At 38.1% G+C, this 21,521-nt stretch overlaps 1 protein-coding gene across 1 annotated transcript in view; it reads right to left on the reverse strand.

Annotated features, from left to right (window-relative positions):
• The window catches only part of ATP2C2 (ATPase secretory pathway Ca2+ transporting 2), a 105,331-nt gene that overhangs the window by 36,580 nt on the left and 47,230 nt on the right, over positions 1-21,521 (reverse strand). Inside the window, exons 4-11 of the mRNA XM_031950194.1 lie at positions 13,811-13,900; positions 13,002-13,037; positions 12,839-12,900; positions 9,244-9,352; positions 5,512-5,661; positions 5,358-5,426; positions 3,730-3,805; positions 782-848 (exon numbers count right to left, since the gene is read on the reverse strand). Coding sequence (XP_031806054.1) covers positions 782-848; positions 3,730-3,805; positions 5,358-5,426; positions 5,512-5,661; positions 9,244-9,352; positions 12,839-12,900; positions 13,002-13,037; positions 13,811-13,900 — 659 coding nt within the window. The remainder of the gene's footprint in view (positions 1-781; positions 849-3,729; positions 3,806-5,357; positions 5,427-5,511; positions 5,662-9,243; positions 9,353-12,838; positions 12,901-13,001; positions 13,038-13,810; positions 13,901-21,521) is intronic.

Raw genomic sequence — 21,521 nt, forward strand, 5'->3', positions numbered from 1 at the left:
GGGGGTGCACCCCTGGAGTGAGGAGGAGCTGAGTTCAAATTCAATCTCAGATACTTGATCCTTACCAGCTGTGTGATGCAAGGGTAGGTCGGTCACTTAACCCCTATTTCCTCACAAAAACAAAAGAATGTAAGCTCATGGATGGTGGGGACTCTGCTTTTGTGTTTATATCCACAATACTTGACTGAAGTGAATACTGAAATGTGTTTTCATTCATTAATTCATTTTGGGTTTTGTGAAGAGTCAGAGGAGAGGAAGAAGAAAATGTCCATATTAGAGTGGACATAGGTCTGGGAGATCTGGAAGTATCTCATTTCCCTTCTCTTCCCCTCATTCCTCTGTCTTGTCCCAAGTTGGCCATTGAACTGAGCTGTCTTATCTGGAGCAAGTCATAACAGCACCTATCTTATCAGGATTCTTGTAAGGATCATCTGATATAATATGTGTAAGTGCTTAATGAGCACAATTTCTGGCATATAGTAGGCACTCAATAAATGCTTATTCTCTTTCCCCTTCCTCTTCTCCTTCCTTATTATGTTAACTGGAGGGTCCTTGAACACACAGGCTCCTTAGAGGTGTATTATTTGGGGTCCTTTTCTCCTCAGCATTGTAGTGGTTAGTGCTTCATAACTTTATCAATGGCTCTTTAGGAGGGAGTCAAATGAAGGGCAGAATGGGAAGAGGAAGTAGGACTACAGGAACTGAACATTTCTGAGGTCTTCAGCCTTTCTCAATGTTCTCTTACTAAAAACAGGACACCTAGAGTCAGCCTCTTACCTACCTCACTCCAATAGTGAACATACTGAGAATCTGTTTCCCTTGAAGCCAGCCAATTAGCATGATTAAACCTGGTAGAAAAACAGAGGAGATTATAGGGAACATTCTCTGAAAGCTGAAGAAATTTTAAAAAATGTACTTCCCTGAGGACACACATAAATACACACAAATTCCACACGTGAAAGTGCTTAATAACACACTGTCCTTTCCATCTGCTATGCTGAAGACATAGCCCAGATTCTCTTAACTAGGGAGTCACTGATGTCCATAAAACAAGCCACCATCTTTGTGGGAAAGTGTCAAGGTGGGCTCAGCACCAGAAGGCTGGCTAACTGCTTTGGAACAGCGCTCACAGCATTATCCAATAAAGGGTAGAGGAGCTAGGATATGCACCAGTGCAAGACCCACCTTCGATGACAAAATCATGCCTTCAAATGATTTGATGTTCAAGGGAGAGGAACAACCCTTCCCCTCCTTTTTTTTTTGGTGGAAGACGCATTATTAAATAGTACCATGGGAAGGAGAATTAACAGTATATTGAACTGCAATAGTTTTCTCTACAATTAAGTCAAAGTTTTGTTAGTATGGTAATTATTACCTATAAATGCTTACCATTTATCATAATGATACCAAATATTTATATGGTGTTTTATGAAGGGCAATGTGGTACAGCACTAGATTTGAGGTAAGAAAACCTGGTTCTAATCCTATCTCAGATACTCACTAGCTGTGTGACCATGGGCAAGTATTAACTTCTCTGGGCCTAAAACTATAATATTATCTAATATTTACTCTCCAGTACTTCATGGACCCATCAATGTGAATGATTTCTTTCATCTACAAAGACTGTTGACTCCTTCCATACCTCAGCAGATCTTCCTGAGTTTATGTGGCTGAGACAATTTGACCATTTTCTGGCCAACCTTCTGCTGATGAGGACAGCCTTAACTCAGGAGGATAAGCCAGAACTTGCATTATGCTTTGGGCAAGAAAGTTCCCCTTTGCACAGGAATGAACCATCAACGTGGGATATAAGTGGATGAATAATAATAATAATAATAATAATAATAATAATAATAATAATAATGATATCCTATTAAAGATCTCAGTAATAGCCTCATTGGCATCAAAGTGGGATTTTGCAACCAGTATTTTTTCAGTCCTATCTAGCTGTAGAATGTAGAATGAAGCAGGTTCTGTAGCTGGAGATCCAGGGGTTAGATATCACTTGGCTATGACTTCGACTTCAGATCTGCTGACTCTCCATCTTTATGCCATGAGTACCAAAATGGTGAAAATTTTGTGGCAACTCATGTGATTGCACTGAGACTAAAGTCAGCGAGTTCATTCCAATAAGTGTTATTTTCTGAGATGGTGGGAAGAAGATCAGATGACTTAAAGTCACCATCAGGACACTAATTAGCAAAGCAATCTTTCTCAAGCAACTTCCTTGTCCGTTTTTCCATCTATAAAATGAGGTACTTGGATTAAATAATCTCTAAGATTATTAGATTTTAGATCTGAATTTATGATCATCAGGATCATAGGTATGATGATCAGAATAGCACTGTGGGAAAAATATTTTCTAAATCTTAAAGATCTGTTAGTCGCTCAATAAACACTTATTAAGCACCTATTATGTAGCAGGCACTGCACTAGACACTGGAATACAAGAGGCACAAGGCAATCCCTGCCCTCAAGGAGCTTATAATTTAGTGTCAGAAAGGAAGAAGGAAGAAATGAAATGTTAGTTACTATTGTCACCACCATTACTAGTATAGTAAAAAGAATAATGCACTTAGAGGCAGAAATCTCAATCACTGTCTATGAGGATTAATGTCTTATTTTCTGCAGGAGGAGCTTGGAGTAATCCTGAAGATACAGAAGTAGGGGTGGGGAACTTATTAATGTAACTAGCAGGTAATGGAAGGGAAGACTAGATGAAAAATGGAATTGTGTCCATGGGAGGAGATTGCTAGGAAGCACTCAACCATTACAACAAATGTCAGAGAAGAGAGCACAAAGCCAAAAAATCATCAGCTACAAAACAAGCAGCCTCACATACTCTAGGAGCCACAGGAAATGTCACTGTACAAGCATCCTTCAGGGCAATGAGTGTTCATAAGAATAACAGCCAGCCGGAGCTAAATGATATTCAGGAGAATGAATTCATGAAACATTTAAGCTATCAAAAAACTTAAAAGAGTTGATTTAGGTTAACTGCCCCAAACGGGAAGGGATTTATACAAGGTTAACTTAGCAAAGCAGAGGTGGAACTTTAGGTTTTCTGCCCAGGGATGTCATACTGCTCAATATGACACATTTGAAAAGCTAAGGGAAAAGAACAAGTCATAGAGGCGTTTATCAAGAATTATTAAGATGAAAAAAGTCTAGGCTTTTAAAGCTTCAGCCATGTCTAAAATTCACTTGGAGTAAATAGCTGACAGTGCTAGACAGGGATGGATATCCAGGGTTATCAGCCAGAAGAAATGCTGGACAGCTCCTTGCCAACAGCACAAGGACCCTAGCACCTAGCATAGTGCCTGGCACCAGCAGGTGCTTAATAAATGCTTATGGATTGAGTAACTGATTGACTGATTGATGAGGGCCAGGAGACCAGTGTTCTACCTCCAAGGCTGCAATTCATTCACTAAGTGACCTCAGGCATGAACCAGCTCCCATCAGGCTCTTACTTGCCTCCTCTGTAAAATGAGGGGTGAGTTTGTTACAACCACTTCACACACCTTCAGTCCTTGGTGGATCAAATGAGTTTACAACATGACTGAACAACAGACCTTAATCCCAAATCTCTGGTTAGACTTGAGGGTCAAAGAGGCTCCATGAAGAGAAACGGTCTATTTTCTCCGTAGGAATGGAGCATTTTAGAGTTGGAAAGAACGTTAGACCAACTCCTAACCAATAAAACTGTAATGTAAATGGTCATTAACTCACCAATTATGCCAAATGAGAAGAGTGTAAGTTGTTTCCCCAGTTTGTCCATGCTTTTCTGTAAGGGAGTTTTGGGAGTCTGATAGTGTAAAAAAAAGAGTGCTCGGTTTTATGCAATAATAGTAATAGGACTTTTCAAAGAATCTTAAAACAGAATGATTTATAATTGAATTCTGCAATTCCTGCAATCTGCCCACCTTCCCAACTTCTTTCCTTGTCTTAAGGACACCACAATTCTTCTAGTTACCCAGGCTAAAATCCTTCTCAGCTCCTTACTCTTTCCCCATCTCATGCAGCCAATAAGTCACCAACTCTTACTGATTCATCTCCACATCTCTTGCACCTGACTCCTTCTCTCTATTCATGTCATAACCACCCTAAGGAGATAGAACATGGATTAAGCTGTTCTCATGAGCCAGACACTATGCTAAGTACTGATGAAACAACTATAATGAAGTAAGGTAATTTCTGCCCTCAAGAAGCTTATATTCAAATGGGGGAGAACTGAAAATAAAGCAGACCTTAAGGAGGGAGATCTGCAAGGCAGCATGATATTGGCAAGTAACAGAGATGTTTGATTGGGGATAAGTTGAAAGCTTATCTATCAAAGCCCAGTTTTTCAGGGGTTCAGTAGAAGGAAGAGATATATTTATCTTGTATACATTTGATTTTTCCTTATGCTTACCTGTGAATATGACATCTCTTCCCATTAGAATCTAATTTCCTTAAGGGCAGACAGGTACTATGTCACTTTTGTATCCCTGGGCAGTGCCATGCCATACCTGGCATATAGTAGGCACTTAATACATGCTTGCTGCCTGACTGAAATTGTTATACGGACTTGAATTAAACCTCTTCAGTAAAGGGTACCTCAGTATCTCCTGAGCTAGTTAGACTGTTTTAAGAATTAGAAAATTCATCCTCAATAAACTGAATTATTGTCTCCCTTTATGGATAATCTCCATATTGTCTCCATCTCTCTGCTTTGGACAAGTACAATCTCCACCTTGTCTTCCTATCTCCACTTTGGTCCTGGTTCTGTTCCTCAGCTTTCTGGAACCACAGAGAATGAGTCTTCTCCTTCTTCTCCTTGTTATTGGAAGAAAATAACTATGTTCCTCAAAGTTCCTTCTTTTCTAAATCTAAACACTATCAGTTAGGATGAGGGATTCTCAGACATGGAGAAAAGCTCAGAAGATATCTAGTCCAAATAGTCCATGTGAGGAAACATCTCTGATCTGTGGTGATTCAGCCTTCACCTGAAAGTACCTGGGCAGCTGCGTGGCACATTAGGTAGTGTGCTGAGCCTGGAATTAGAATGACCTGGGTACAAATATAGCCTCGGATACTTTCTGGCTATGTCATCTTGGATAAATCACTTACCCTTTCTCTGCCTCAATTTTTTCATCTATAAAATGTGACTCATAAGAGCATCTACCTGCCAGGGCTGATGTGAAGATCAGATGAGATAATATATATAAAGCACAGTTCCTAGCAAATAGCAGATATTTAACAAATGCTTGTTTTCTTCCCTTTCTCCCTGAAGAGCACCAGGGACTGGGGACTCATCAGCATCTGAGGCAGCCCATTTCACCTCTGGCCCAGAAGACACGACCATATACTCTGCTTACCTCTTCAGCTTGCATCATTTTGAACACTTCTCCAAACTGAGATTTTTCTCCAGTTCCAATCACTACTCCCTGCATTAAGGAAATAGCAACAGTAACTATGGACAATTTTTAGGAGAGATGGATGAAAATGTCAAGTAATCAGAAGGGGACTTACTCTCCCTTTTCCATACTGGACTAGGGTTCCCATGAACACAATATTGTTCAGTGATGTCAGGTCTCCCTCCCCTGACAAAGGGATATCTGTTTTGATACAAGGTTCAGCTTCTCCAGTAAAACTAGATTCATCGACCAAGAGCTCAGTAACCTAAGTTAAAAGGAAAAAGAAAAGATAATTTGATCTCCCAATACAAATTATGTGCTTTGAATTTGCAGAATAGTATTTAAAACCGTAGCATTATTAAAAAAAAAAAAGACCCTTAGAAATGGCTGACAGTGAGGGGAAGACACATCTCCAAATTCAATGAGAAAACTATTTTAAAGGTCATCTGTAACAACTGCCTTATTTTACAGATAAAGAAACTGAGGCTGAGAAAGGGGAAGTCACAGGGCCAAGATTAATAAGAGACAAAGTTGAGTTGACAATAAAAATGTCTTAACTCCCATTCTTTATCACCCATAAAATAGTAATAATAATATTTATACTACCTACTTCATAGCTTACTTATAAGGAAAGGGCTTTGCAATCTGAAAAGTATAACGTAAATTTGATTGATGATAATAACAATAATTATTTCTCTGAGATTATATGATTGTACCAAAAGAACACTAGCACTGGCTTCTCAGCTGGGCTGTGGCTGCAACATGATGAGTAAATGGTGACCTTCCACTCCAGTGTCTTCCTTTAAATTATGGTACCTCCCATCCCTACACTCCAGCCAGACTGGCAGCTTCCTGTACCTGGCTCCTGTCTCCTACTTCTGGTTATTGCCCAGGTTGTCTGTCCTCCATCCCTGGGGATGCCCCTCCTCATCTCTGTCTCTTAGAATCCATATCCTCCTTCTGATAAGGGGGTGCCTCCTCTCCAGGTATTCTCAATCCCAAAGAAACCAAAAGTGAGCTTCCCAGTAGAATGGAAGTTATCTGAGGGCAGGGACTACTTCATGTTTGCCTCTGTATTCCAAGCATCTAGCAGAACATCTGGCATATAAAAGGAGCTTTACAGTGCCAAGTGAATTCAATTAAAGTAAGTAAGTAAGGGGAATGGAAGCCAGACAGCCAAGATTTAAGAACAGAAAGTCAGGAAGAGGCAGCTGGGGTCGATACGGATCAGAATGAGTGATCAAAAGGAAAGGAGAGAGACCTCCAGGGACTAGAAAGACGAGCTGCACTGTGGCTGTGATGGCAAGCAAGAAAAACTGAACAGGACATGGTATGCATGAGATGGATGGCAGAAAAGAATTTTCAGTCATTTTCTCCTGTAACCAAACACAAAGAAACCAGTTTACTTTGTCACATTCATGCTCTTAAATAGTTATTTCCCCTGCTCCGAAGACAAAGTATTACTTGTTGTTCTGACAGATTCCATTTAAGTCAACTTTTATTTTATAAATGGCAGAGGAATAAAAAATCTGTGGCCCGGTCTTACTGGTTGGACCAGGTCAGGGAACGCTCACGTCAGGTCTCTGTCTTTTGTCTTTAACTGTGAAGGAGATAATGTTTGATTAATTCCACGCTGTTCCGAGGAAAGCTGGTGAGTTTTAAGGCTGATTCTTTAACATTCTGATTCTTGAAACTGAGATGGTTTCAAAATACATTAAAAGCTCCTTCTGACTACAGTTTCCTGGCTTAGCGACTAGTTTTACAGTTCCTGTTGTAAATAAATTTATTAGCTCTAAATGAAGAGTAAAATCAGTGGCCATAGGATCCTACAATACCACAGCCAAAGAGATTAGAACACAGAATGTTAAAGCTAGAAGGAGGCTTATAACATAGATGTCAGAAATAGAAGTGGGTGTAAGAGAGAATGTTAAAGCTAAAAGGGAGCGTAGATGATAGCTGGTTTTATCTGGTCTAATCTCCTAATTTGATAGATCAAAATCCCAGAAATGAGAATGATGCTCAAAGTCACATTGAGCTTCAAACGACCTCTCTGACTGCCTTTAAATGCCAAATAACATCACACAGTCCGTAGGAAGTTTTTCCCAACCCCTCTTCATTCCAGTGCCTTCCCTTTGTTAATCATTTCCTGTTTAGTTTATAAATAGCTCACTTTGAACAGATTTATTTGCATGTTGTTTCCCCCATTAGATTGTAAGTTCTTTGAGAGCAGAGATTATCTTTTGCCTCTTTTTTGTAACCCCACAGCTTGTCCGAGTGACTGGCACATAGTAGATGCTTAAAAAATATTTACTGATTGGTTCATCGATTGACTAAAGAAAATTCATGCCATACTGAAGCCTTGAAAAATCATAGACCTTCAGAAGTTTAATTTTTCATGTTTATTGATCTGCCCTCCTCTTCATTTACTATTCTTTACCATCTCAGGGTTTGACAACCTTTCAAAAACAGTCCACAAAATTTCTGGTGTCTATTATTTTGGCATAAGGGCTTGGGCCAGAGTAGTGAGGAAGAATACTGATGCTTGCAAATTGATACTGGGGGCAATAGGGAAGGGATGGGAAAGTAGGTGGGATAGAGACCATCACCAGGTGAGACCTATCACTGGAAATCAGCCCTTACTGTCCATGTACACTGAAATGATGACTCGCAATTAGTAGTTGAAATATATGCTTTTGTAGTGTGCATTGGGTAAAGGACTTGATCTGAAGCCAGCAGCATCCTGGGAGTGAAGAAGAAGAGATCAGAGGCTTTTAGGTCTAAGAGAGATCTTAGGGATCATCCAGTCAAAGACCTCGAAGGTCTTGTCATCCAAACCACCACGAAGAGAGGTGGAAAAAAGGAGGAGGTTCTGCAACCTGTCTGAAGTCCCACAGGTAATAAGTGGAAGAGATGATTTGGGGTGCTAAATTCAACGTTTTCCAACTATATTTAGCTGCTCCCATATTTTGCTGAGGAAGAAACTACTGGCCAGAGAATAAAATTACTTAACTTAGGTCATAGAGTGAGGAAGGAGAGATTTAAATTTAGGTCTTTTTGAATTCATTTTTTTTTTTCCTATTATAACATACCTCAGAGGGTCATCATCATAGACGTCTGTAATATTAGATAATATTATATTATTCTTATAACCTTGTAATACAGTGATGCTCTCAAGTATCACTGAGTTACATAATACTGTTTATCCCTACACTAATGATCCTAGCAACACTCTTTTCCTTCTGATATGGTGCTTCTAATTGGCCAAAGATTGAGGAATCAAATAACCATAGTTGTTTCAATGGTGAATAAAGTAAGAGTACATAGGTTCTGGGGCACTTAGGAGATTCAATGCATAGAGCAGCAGGTCTAGAATTAGGAAGACTCATCTTCATCCAGCCTCAGACAATTTCCTAGCTGGGTGACCCTGGGCAAGTCACTTTACCCTCCTTGTCTCAGTTTCTTCATCTGTGAAATGAACTGGAGGAGGAAATGGAAAACGACTCTAGTATCTTTGTCAAGAAAACCCCAAATGGGGTCACTATGAATCAGACATGACTGAATAATAGCAACATAAGTTTTGAATGAGGGTCTTTGCTTCAAATGGAGCCCCAAACACTTGAACCTAGTAAAAAATATTTTAGATTCTTAAAAGCACTTACATGTTTTTTTTTCAGTTTCTACATTTTCTCAGATTGCCAGAGAAGTAATCTCAGGATTAAGTTTAACTGCTTCATTTTTTATAAGAGTTCTCTCATGAAGTGAGAGTAATCTGTAAGTGTATGTAATGTAAAATTAAAATGACTAAAAGCACATTCTCTCTCCTGGCCACAAATCTGGGCATCCTTACCTCTATGAGTCGGATGTCGGCAGGAACTCTGTCTCCAACTGAGAGGCACACAATGTCTCCGGGGACAAGATCTCGGGCAAACATATGCTGGAGTTTCCCGTCTCTTATGCTGAACATTTGAATCAGATAGAAAACAAGAGCATCCATGTTGAAAGAAATGTACTTTATGTCCTGACGATAACTCTGAACAAAAACAGGTCACTGAAATAAGAATCCTTTTAATTACATTTTTTTTTTTTTGGCCTTAGGGGTTTACTGTTGGCAGAAAGATCAAGGAATCAAAAAAAAAATTTTTTTATTCATGATAAGCATTTCTGTTAGAGCCACAAGTACTATCTCCGTTTTAGAGCTCAAAAAACTGAGGTCCAGAAAGATTAATTGGATTGCCCAGGGAAATGTCAGGGCCAGAATTTGAACCCATAATCTCATTTCAGGTCTACAGTTCCTTTTACCAAACCACACACAAACGACCCACAAAAAAGCATATACACAACTATTATTTTTCCTTTCCTTTTTTTTTTTCTTGCAAGGCAATTGGGGTTAAGTGACTTGCCTAGGGTTACACAGCTACTACATGGTAAGTGTCTGAGGCCAGATTTGAATTCAGGGCTGATGCTCTATTCACTATGCTATTTAGCTGCTCCTAATATTTTTCTTTAAAATATAATTGCCTTACCTGGAAATTATTTTCAGAATACCCAGTTATACATGCTTATTTGAGGAAACTGAGAAAATTTAAGCATAATGAAGTTATTTTTCAGTTCTTTCAGTCATGATCCCATTTGGGGTTTTCTTGGCAAAGATATTGGACTTATTTGCCATTTCCTTCTCCAGCTCATTTGACAGGGTTAAGTGACTTGCCCAGGGTCACACAGCTAATAAGTATCTGAGGCTGAATTTGAAATCAGGTCAGTCCTGACTCCAGATTGGTGAGCTAGCCATTGCACCACCTAGTTGCCCTCAAAGTAACTCATCCCAAATCTCCAGGTTAGGAACCACAGAAGACAAAAGAGCTCCTAAAACATGAGCGTGGAGGTCAAGTGCAAGATTTCTGAGATCTCTTTATTTTTTCCTCTTCCATTTTTGCATGGCTGTCCACTAGCACACTTTGTCACCCAAATTTAAGGTTCTAAGCTAAACTAGAAAACTATTTTCCAAAGAGAAATCTTGTCTTATGATAACAAGATGTCTCATGTGAAGGTCTCTCAGTGCTAAGACCAAACAGTCCATTGAAAAGAGCACTGGACTTATTTTTTGAGGGGCAACTGGGTGGTACAATGGATAGAGTGCTAGACCTGGAGTCAAGAAGATCTGAATTCAAATTTTACCTCAAATACTTACCAGTTGTGTGACTCCAGGCAACTCATTTAATTGTTTGCCTCAGTTTCCTTATCTGTAAAATGAGCTGAAGAAGGAAATAGCCATCCACTCCAGAAGCTTTGCCAAGAAAATGCTCCCCAAAGGGGATCACAAAGGGTCAGACATGAGTGAAATAACTGAACAACAATTAATGGGGTTGGGAGAGAGAGAAGTCACAGATAAGAGTTGGGATTTTGGGGGTAGTTTCTTAAATCTAAACATTATTAACAACAGAGGCTTTATGGCCTCTCTTGAGCTCCAGTTGTATCATGATTTGAGTTTCAAGATAGATTGAGAAAGGCTTCTGTGCATTTTGGTGATGTGCTTGATTTCTGGGAAGAAAGAATTACCAAATTCTGACAGATTTTAATAATTTCATTATATTGTTCAAGTTCACAATTCTGTTCCAGAATTAGGCTGAAGCTGGATGAAGCTAAGGATTAAAGCATTCCACGGCAAATTTGAGGAATATAAACCTTCCTGCTTAAAACATGAATGATTAACTATGCAGATTAAGACTTAGGGCTGTTCTCTCATAAAGGAAAAACTCTAATGAATTTAACTCCATTATAGTGAATTCTAACAACATTAATACCAACATAATTAACAATCAGTAATGAATTTCTAAGTGAGCTCTCCCTTGACTCTGACCATAGAATTTTAAAGCTAGAACAGAAATAAGAAAAGGTCACCTTCACTTAACAGGTGAGGACATTGAGCCCCAGATGAATGAAATGATTTACCTAAATAGCCTTTTTTTTGGTTTTTTTTTTGGTCATTCAATAGTTTCAATCAGTTTGACTCTTCAGGACCCAATTTGCAGGGTTTCTTTGACAAAGATTTTGGAGTAATTTGCCAATTGTTTTTCCTGTTTATTTTAAGTTGAGCAAACGGAGGCAAATAGGATTAAGTAACTTGCTCAAAATCACATCGTTAGTGTCTTGAGGCAGGATTTGAACTCATGAAGATGAATGTTCCTAATTCCTAGTGCTCTATCTAACCATCCTAAATAAATAGGTGATGCACTCATCACCCAGAAAGCACTGAATCATGGGCCTTCTGGCTTTTGATCCAGTAATTCTTCTATGCCCTTGAAGTAATCTCTAAGTACATATCACTTTCTTGCTTATTCTACAAAACCATAATAACTCTCAAAATTAAATGTGGGAACTTAGAGAGAAACCCAGGTCAAAGAGAGTTTTCTCCATAACAATTACATTCAGAACACCCAGGCTCTGCTGACCTTCAGAAAACCATTCCCCTTATTTAGTGTCCTTCAGGGATCTGAAAAATATAAAACATTGGATAACATGATTTCAAAGGTTCTTTTCTGATGAGGGCCACAGAGAGTAGAGGGATCCCTGGCAAGGTTTAACACCCTTTTGTCCTTGGAGAACTCTGCTGACAAGTCTGGCTCGGTCTCTCCATCCCCCTTGCAGGTGGCAGGTGTCCTGAGAAGTCAGGGGACGTGTCAGACCTTGCTGATTCTTGGTATAAGGGCCTTGGAGGAATGCATGATTACTCACTTCTAAGAAATGGTCTGGAAGACATTTGCTAGACATCCCGTTCTCTGTTATCTGAATACCTTTGTGTATGATGTATTGACTATTGTTAGAATAAGATGTAATCTAACCGAACACTTAGGCATTTCTAAGTGATCATGTAAACCTTAGGTATATAAACACGGTGTAATTCTGAATAAACGGACTCTTTAGCCACCTGAATTCCACCTCTTCACTCCTTGTCCAAAAATCACAGCATGGGGCTGGTCCCATAGCTCTCCCATGAGTGGATCCAGACACTTTTCAGCTCTAAAATCTTTTAAACTTGATCAATTCTCTTTATGTATGCTCTAAGAGGGATTTTCTTCGCAAATGAAAAATTTACAAATAACTTGGCTCTTAATAAATGCTTATTGACTTGATGATTATTTAATTTATTGTCAATAATAACATGATTTTTCCAAAGTCACACAACTATTTACTTGTTGAATCGGTACAGTAATAGAATTCGGACCTTGATTCCAGGTTCCATACCCTCCCCATCAAACCACGCTTGTTTTTTGAGAATAACATCACAAATACCTTATTTTTGCCTTTTAACTTATATAATGAACTACAGGTTCTTTAACTTATATAATGATGAACTATAGGTTCTTTAACTTATATAATAATGAACTATAGATTTATTGATTGTTTTTGGTGCTGCATAAGTTCATAGGAACCGTCTCACTTACCAGTTACATTCTGGAGGTACAAGCTTGCTGAGTTCTTCCAGAGACTTCTCAGATCGGTATTCCTGAAAAGAAGCACATTAGAAAGGCTGTTCCTGAGGAGGGTCTCTCTAAAGTTTAGGTTTCACGGGGTTACCAAGATGGGATGTCTCATGGCATAACTTACCTGGATGAAGGCTACTGTCACCACAATCAGTACGGCCTAAAGACAAACAGGAAAAATCATTAACTTTGAAATGGGTAGAGACAAAAGGAATAAGGTATAAATTGGTCTCTAGTATTCCTTAACAATTCCATAGGCCTGTGGGAACAGGAAAGTGGAACAGAGAAGAGGGTGAGATGAGAAGTTGTTTCAGGACAAAAGAGAGATGGCTCCTCTGAGTTATAAAAATGTCCAGAACTATGCTTGATTAGTCTTGTCAACTGCCCTGGGATCACTTACTCAAAGGGGCCCATGTGAGAGGAAACAAAGAATTTTAGAAAAGGAAGAGAACAACTAGTTCGGCTTCTTTCTACAAAGAAAGAAAATTCAGTTCAGTAAAAAAAGATGAAAAAGTCATACAGCAAATTCCTGAAGGAGGAAGGACAGGTGCATTTATTAAGCACTTACTATTTTTATTATCTCATCTGATTCTCACAACTCTGGGAGGTGGGGCTATCATCTCCATTTTAGTTGGAGAAACTGAGGCAGACAGAGGTTGAATGATTTGATTAGAGTCACATAACTAATAAGTGTCTGAGACTAGATTTGAACTTGGATTTTCCTAATGCACTGTCTACTGAGCCATCCAGTCATTGTTTGTCAGGGCGCAAAACAAAAACAGATCTCAAAATACCTGGTGTAATGGATACTCGCTACTAAGAAAATGGGACAAGATTTCTCCTCTCAGATGTTTATCTATAGTCTGATTCCTGCTTTAGAAGCCATGAAACCCCATTTTATTAATACTAATTTACAGCTTCTCATGGACTCACCATTGTGATGCTCACAGCATCCTCGTACTCCTTTGTAATCACACTTACTAAAGCAGAGCCCAGAAGTAATAGGATAAGCGGATTCTTAAACTAAAAGGAAAAAAAACAGAACCAAACATCTTACATCAGTCGTGTTGGTCCACATTGACAGAGAGAGACATGCTTTTATTATCTATACATACAGTGCTGACTTTGTGGTAAGTATTGCTTAGCGGTGGGTACAAGTAAGATTCTGTTCTCCAAAATATCCATTGTTCAGCTCTTTCTATACTGCCTTCCAATTCATCCATTAAATTAAACTTTCATCAAAGCACTTCTCAAGCATTTTCTTTCCAAATACCAATACCCAAAGAAATTGTGGTGTGGTCTAAGAAATATGGTTGAACAAGTTGGAGTATATGTGATGGAATACTATCGTGCAATAAGAAAAGATGAGCTCAATGATTTTAGAAAAACATGGATAGATTTGCATGAAATAATGAAGAGTGAGCAGAACAAAGAGAGTATTTATATACAGTAACAGCAATATTGTTTTAAGAACAACTTTGAGTAAATATGACATTTTTACCATTATAAATATGCAAATTAACTACAAAAAACTTATGAAGGAAGAAGATATCTGCATCCAGGGAAATAATAAATAAAAATATGTAGAGAATATTTTTACATATATACACACATATATATATATGTGTGTGTGTATATATATAAATACACACACATTTATGTCTAACAGTAGTCATCTCTGGGGGAGATGGAAAGAAAAAAAAGGAAAAAAGAAATTTACATGACAATACTATATTGAAAAGGAATAGCAAGTTGCATATAATAGATTTACAGTTTCATATGCAATCATTTTGTTATTCTACTATGTCATGGAAATGCTTGTTTTAACCATAAATTAAAATTTACATTAATAAAAATTTATTCATAATAATCTATATCAAATTGCTAACCATCTCAGAAAAGGAGAAGGGGCAGAAGGGAGAGAATTTGAAATTCATATTGTTTTAAATGTAATTGGGGAAAATAAAATATTCATTAAAATAACAAAAAAATTATTAATATTTATAGTTGGGTTTTTAAAGTAAAAGTAAAAAATTGGAAGAAAGAAATTTGTATGTCCAACAACTGGGGAATGAATGAATAAATTGTGATATTTATATAATGAATACTATAGTTCTATAAAATATGAATACAAAGAAATATGAAAAGGGATATGAAACGAGGCATAGCAAAGTCATAAAAATGACAAGAGTATATATACACAGATATATTTGGAAGCAGACAAAAAGCCAATATGCTGCTATCATTCTTATTAGCACTTTATGCTATATTTTTTGAAATCAAAATGCTCAGTTGGATGACACAGATATCTTAAATTCAATATGCTTGAAAGAGAACTCATCATTTTCCCCAAAAAACTCTCCCCTCTTCATAACTTCCTTATTACTGTTAATGACACCATCATCTCCACCCCAGTCACCCAGGATCACATCTTGGTCACACTTAGTCTTACTCATCCAACAGAGCCAATCTACCATTAAATTCTGTCATTTCAACTTTAACAACTTTGCCTTTTCATATCTTTCCAGGCATCTTGGACTTGACTTAAATCTTTTTACTCTATAATCTAACAATAGTAGCTTCTTTGCCATCCTCCTATATAACATTCCATCTCCTGATTGTCTAAGGTCTTTGCATTAGCTATCCACCATGTTTAGGATGTTCTTTCTTCTCATCTCCAACTCCCAGCCTCTTTTAAGACTTAGCTTAAATCTTACCTTCTTGCAGGAGGGCTCTTCTGGTTTCTCTCTGCACCCTCTCTACTTGATGCGCCCCCAAATTCTGTAAGCTCAATGAAGGCAAAGGATATGACACTTCTTTGACTTTCTCTGATATACCTCATTATTCTCCCTTCTTGCCCAATCCAGTCTAACAAGCAACTACTGCATGTAATGCCCAACGGTAAGAGTTAGAAATCAAAGACAAAACAAAATAAAGGGTCCTGCCTTCACAGACTTTACATTCTAAGTAGTGTCCAGTCAATGAACACTCTAAAGAGCAAGCTTTGTCCCAAGGTCAAAGTCTGTGCCCAGGAGATGCCCCCATTCCTCCTTAAAAGTTGTCACTAATCTTTTCACTAACTTCTAATTGAATTTTACGACTTTCTTCAATGATTTAAACATATAATCCTAAAAAAAGGTCCCTAATTTTCACTGTATTGCCAAAGGGTTCCATGAGAGAAAAAAATGCTAAGTCCTTCTCTAAAGAATAGAACTACCATGAAAAATTTGGATAATGCTTTGAAATGAAAGAATTGGAAGCCATTCTGAGTGAGAAGCTTTCTACTTTTATCAAGAATCCATCTATTAAATATCTACTGTGGTTCAGAGTGCTGGATCCTAGCAGGAAGAATTCAGTCTAGTCAAATCCCCAAAGGAGAGGGGAGACAGTGAGTGTGGATGTGTGTGCTTGTATCCCCTTCTAAGAAATAACATCCAAGGTCTCCTGCTTTTTTACTGTTAGTATTTATTTCAGAGCAATAAAAAAATCAATGAATATAATTTTTTAAAATTTCGATTTAATATCAACCAAGTCTCCTAATTCTAGCTAAGAGCCCAGAAACAAGTTGAAACGTTAACATTTCTATAACTAGTTCCTGTAGTCTTCATTGGCACAAATCTGCAAAACTATTTATTTTCTCTTCTTGATGTGGCAAATAATTGTTCCCTTATTTTATCTCAATTAGTAATTTTCAGTTTGGTATGATTCCACAGGGGTAGTGATTATTTCTCTTAAAAATTTCTGGATATTAGGCTTCAGAACTTTGAACTACAGATTTTAAGTTCACTTGCTTAACCACAAGAAGCTAACTAAAGGACCTGAACCAAGTCCTGGAGCTTATTTTTGTCGCCCCATCCTTCTATTCTATTGGCAACAAGAGGAAATGGCCATGAATTGATCGTTGCCTTGACCATTCTACCAGTCATGAACTCAAAAGCTCTATGCTAAATGTAGGTTCTTCCAATGGGTCAAGGTATAGGTCTATCAGTCAATGAGATCCTGAGTTTTCCTTTGTATTGCCTCTGTCGCTTTGCTAAACACTATAAAATTAAGACCCTGAAGACAGAGGGCATCTCAGATCATGAGGAAGATCTGAGCTCCTATTTATTAAAGGTCAGTCCCTTTAATAAATGGCTATTGGACTGGCACTCTGCCTCAGTTGATTTTATTGCACATTGTACAAATTTGGATCCCACATTGCTTTTTACCAGTTGAGAACACTGGCAGGACTACAACTGTAATATCTCTGATATCTGTTCAATGGTGTGATTAGAGGCGAGATTCTACATTTTCCTTTTAGGTTTTTGTTTTCTGCTACTGAACTAATCTATCATCAGAGACAACTTTAACTTGACGAGTGACAATGTTAGAGACAAAACTGGAATTAGGTCATGAATAAGTAAGGTCAAGTCCTGACTTTGACACTTCATACTTAGGCGATTGTGAATTAAAATTGCACAAACTTTCCACAAGCCTCAATTTCCTCAAAATGCAAAAAAGGGGAAAATAGCACTTTTACTACCTCAAACCAAGGCCCATCTTTCAGCATCAGTATCCTTCTAATGATGATGGTATAAAGTTACAAGTCATAGAATACCACAGTCACTGAAAAATTAAAGCAGTAAGTCACCCAAAGGACAGTAAAGAGATACCCAGTTGTGTGAGCAGGCTGTAAAAGATTAAGCATGAAGAATCAGACCAGACAAGCAGGGGGCAGGGACATTCTCAGAAGGATGTATGACTGAAAAGGGAGGTGGAAATGTCATGCAACAAGAATAAGGGATGACTGATGGACAGCCCATTTTCCCCACTTATGTAACATCAAGGTCCACAGGAACGCTCCAAAAACACCGAAAACACCTCTTGTTCTTGGAAGGACATGGATTAGCTGGATACGGATGAGATCAAAGCCCCATTGAAATAGCAAAGTAGTATAATAAATGATTTATATACAATTTTCATAGATTTAATAATAGTATCTAAAGAATACTGGGGAGGGACCAATCCTGTGATTTCACTCATTCAGAAAAGCCCCTGAGGTTTCCTTGAGGAAAGAAAAGATTAAAATACTTGTCCCACAGACAATATATGTCAGAATGAGAATGTGAATTCAGGTCTTCTTAACACAAAAACAAATTTTCTTTCTACTACACGATATTGCCTTTCTATAAATAAGGGGTTTTTAACCTGGTATAGATTATGGGGTGTTTGATCTTGGATGGAAGAAAAATTGCATCTTTATTTTTACTAACTTCTAGGTGAAATTTAGCATTTCCTTCAATGATTTAAACTCTACTGAAAGAGTCCTTTGGCTTCACTGTATTGCCAAGGGGACTCATGAGACAGAAAAAAAAAGTCCCTTTCTAAAGAGTAGAATTATTAAAAATTTGGATCATTTTTCATAAAGTATTTGGACTAAAGATACATGAACAAAGGAGGAGTTTATGCTGTGGGATTAACGTTCATAAATGCACTTATAAGAATTCATTTTTTAAAAATTCCCACCCCCATTGTCCTTCAAGATGCCATAGGATCATTTAAAAAATTATATTGGATAAGAATTCTCAAATTTCTTTTTAATCATGAGATTTCATTTATATTCTCTGTGTAGATTACTGCCACACTATGTAGGTATATTCATTTCAATTCTTCATTTAAAATGATTATGCAAGCAATTATTTGCACAAGAGTTCATAAGACCTTTAGAATTCTTGCTCAGTGTTATTAAATGGAGAAAGTGGGGTCTGATCAAATACTCAATTCCTAGTAAAAGTTTTTGATTAATCATGTATTATATAAATATAGTAATCTCCTAAGATCCTAAATATGTGAGCTTTGGAATTCAAGAAATTAATAAATTAGGAAACACTTTGGAGGTTGTAGAAATGTTCAGGACTCCTGCACCACTGAGCCTAATCCTGGTAAAGACAACTAAATGCAACTGTCTGTTCGCAGTTTCCCCCTAAGCAGAATAATTTCTTAGAAATAGAAAGATGGATAGAGCATGGAGTCAGGAAGATCTGACTTTAAATCCGGCTTTGGACACTTAACACTTTCTAGCTGTGTGACCCTGGGCAAGTCAATAAACCCCAATTGCCTCCCAAAAAAGCTTCTAAAATTAGAAAGAATAGAGGTTCATAAGGGAAAGGCAGGACTTCCTCAGATTGGGGGTTTAGGGTGCTAAGAACATTCCCATTTCTTCAGTCTCTGATATTCACTTCCTTCTCTATTCACAGAGGGAGAAACAAGGACCATAAAGACAGATAGTTAATGACAGTAAGACAGAATTCAGTCTAGGTCCTCTCTGCCTCCAAATTGAATATTGTTTTGTCTAATCCATGAATCCCTAAGATTTTAGGAAATTCTTCCCCAACCCTAACTGGAGACTAAAATTCCAAATTAGTCCTTTATTTTTCTAGCTTAAGGCTCTGATCCTGCTCAAATTAGAGATTACTCTGGAAGGGGATACTTTCTAATCAGTCCCTGATACCTCAAGGTGCCTGTAGGGGTTGGCTGTAGGTTTGGGAGGAGGGAGGCAGAGAACAAGACTACACACAAATCTCCCGAGGGGTGATAAGTGAGAAGGCCAGTTGCCAAAACCAACTTAGCTTATTTCATCATTTTGCCTCCGGCCTGGCCGGCAGAACAAAATGAGGGACCTTGAGGCAGCAGTTTCTCCTCCGTGGTGCTTTTCTGTGAACTACAGTTTCCAGAAGTCCCTAGACCCACTTTCCATTCTCTAAACTAAGCTTCTTGGAAGTTTTATACAGATCTATTAACTAGCAATTTTTGTACCCAGGGCAAGTAGCACAAAACACATCCTTAAAATCTGCTGTGGAGATGAGGTGAGTAAAGGGAGGGGGCAGGTTGTCAAGGAGAGAAGAAGAAACAGTTCATAGGACAGCTTCCTAGGTTAAATATTTTTACTAATTCTTTTTGCTGAACTCCGGTGTTTCCATGTTTTGGAGGAACTCATGCGCAATAATGCCCTCTAAATTTTGGAGCCCTGGGACAAAGCCCCCATCATCATGTCCTAGTTATAACTCTGGATAGACGTTGCCTCAAATGAATGATTATTCCCACATGCCTTTCTTCATAGACATTATTAACTGGCTCCAGGGGTCACAAGTGGAGATCATATAATGAATGAAACAATGAACTTAGAGTTCATCTGCAAAGACAATCTATTCCAACCCTCTCATTTTACAGAGGAAATCTTAAAGATCAAAAAATGACTAAGATCCAGTTGCAAAGTCTGCAATACTTATGAGTAAATGAGAACTGATTCAGGTGAGAGCACAGAGACTGCTCAGTTGGTTGCTCAATTATAATTCACATGTCTCTATCACTTTAAAATTAAGAGCTGTGGATTGATGAGAATCTGATTCCAAGAGTTTTCATAAACCACGATCTCAATATGAGCTAGTACTACACAGCAAAAATTACTTTTTTGCCATAATTTAATAGAAGCCCGGAGCCTATGACTAAAGAGGTGACAATTCCACTTATTTAGCCTGGTCTCCCCCTATTTGGAATACTGTATTTAGTCGTGGGCTGAAAAACAATAAGGGGAGGGTGGTGAGTAAAGTGAAAGGTCTTGCAAGTTGATGTTATAATAGGATTGTTTGGAGGGACCAGCCTTCCCTATCCCTACACATAAACACACTCTGTCATTGTTGTGTCTCACACCTGGTAAGACATGATAGTAATCTTCACATACTTGAGGGAGTATGGGCTGAGAAAGGAAAAAGAACCAGCATTTATTAAGAGAGCAGTTAGTGGTTCAGTGGATAGTGTGTGGGCCAGAAGTTGGGAAGTCTAGTCTTCCTGAGTTTAAATCAGACACTTCCTAGCTGTATGACCCTAAGCAAGTCACTTTATCCTGTTTGTCTCAATTTCCTCCACTGTAAAAGCTGGAGAAGGAAATGACAAGCCACTCTAATATCTTTGTCAAGAAAACCCAAATGAGGTCCTAAAGAGTCAGGTATAACTGAAAACAACTGAACAATAACAATCCCCAAATTTATTAAATATCTATTATGTGTCAGGTGTTGTGTTAAACACTTTACAAATATAATCTCATTTGTTCTTGGAGGACAAAACTAGGAGCAATGGGTAGAAGTTAAAAAGAGACAATTTTAGGCTTAATATGTAAAAAAACTTTCTGATAAACATAATTAGCCAAAAAAAAGGGACCTGGAGCAAATAAGCTGAGCTCTCTGAGCCTCCTTTTCATTTTCTGATAACTAAAATGGGAATAAAAACTACCTACCTCATAGTGAGAAGCAACATGGTGGAATGGAGAGGGAACCAGAAAGACCTACACATCCATGCTGTGTGACCCTGGACAAGCATGCCCCCTGCATAGGTAAAGTGACCAAAGAATCACAGAACTGAAGAGTTGGAAGGGACCTTAGGAGCCATTCTAGCCTGACCCACACATAAAGGAATCACCATTAGAACACCACATAAAGTGGTCATCTAGCATCTACTTGAAGTTTCTCAATGACAGGGAGCTCACCACCTCTTGAAGCAGGCTATTAGATTTTTAGGATATCTCTAATTGTTAGGAAGTTCTTCTGGACACCAAGCCTAAATCCCTCTTCAACTCACATCCAAACAGGTTTGGACCATCAACTCCTTC

The sequence above is a fragment of the Sarcophilus harrisii genome, chromosome 2 (assembly GCF_902635505.1).
Source record: "Sarcophilus harrisii chromosome 2, mSarHar1.11, whole genome shotgun sequence".
NCBI classification, from domain to species: domain Eukaryota; kingdom Metazoa; phylum Chordata; class Mammalia; order Dasyuromorphia; family Dasyuridae; genus Sarcophilus; species Sarcophilus harrisii.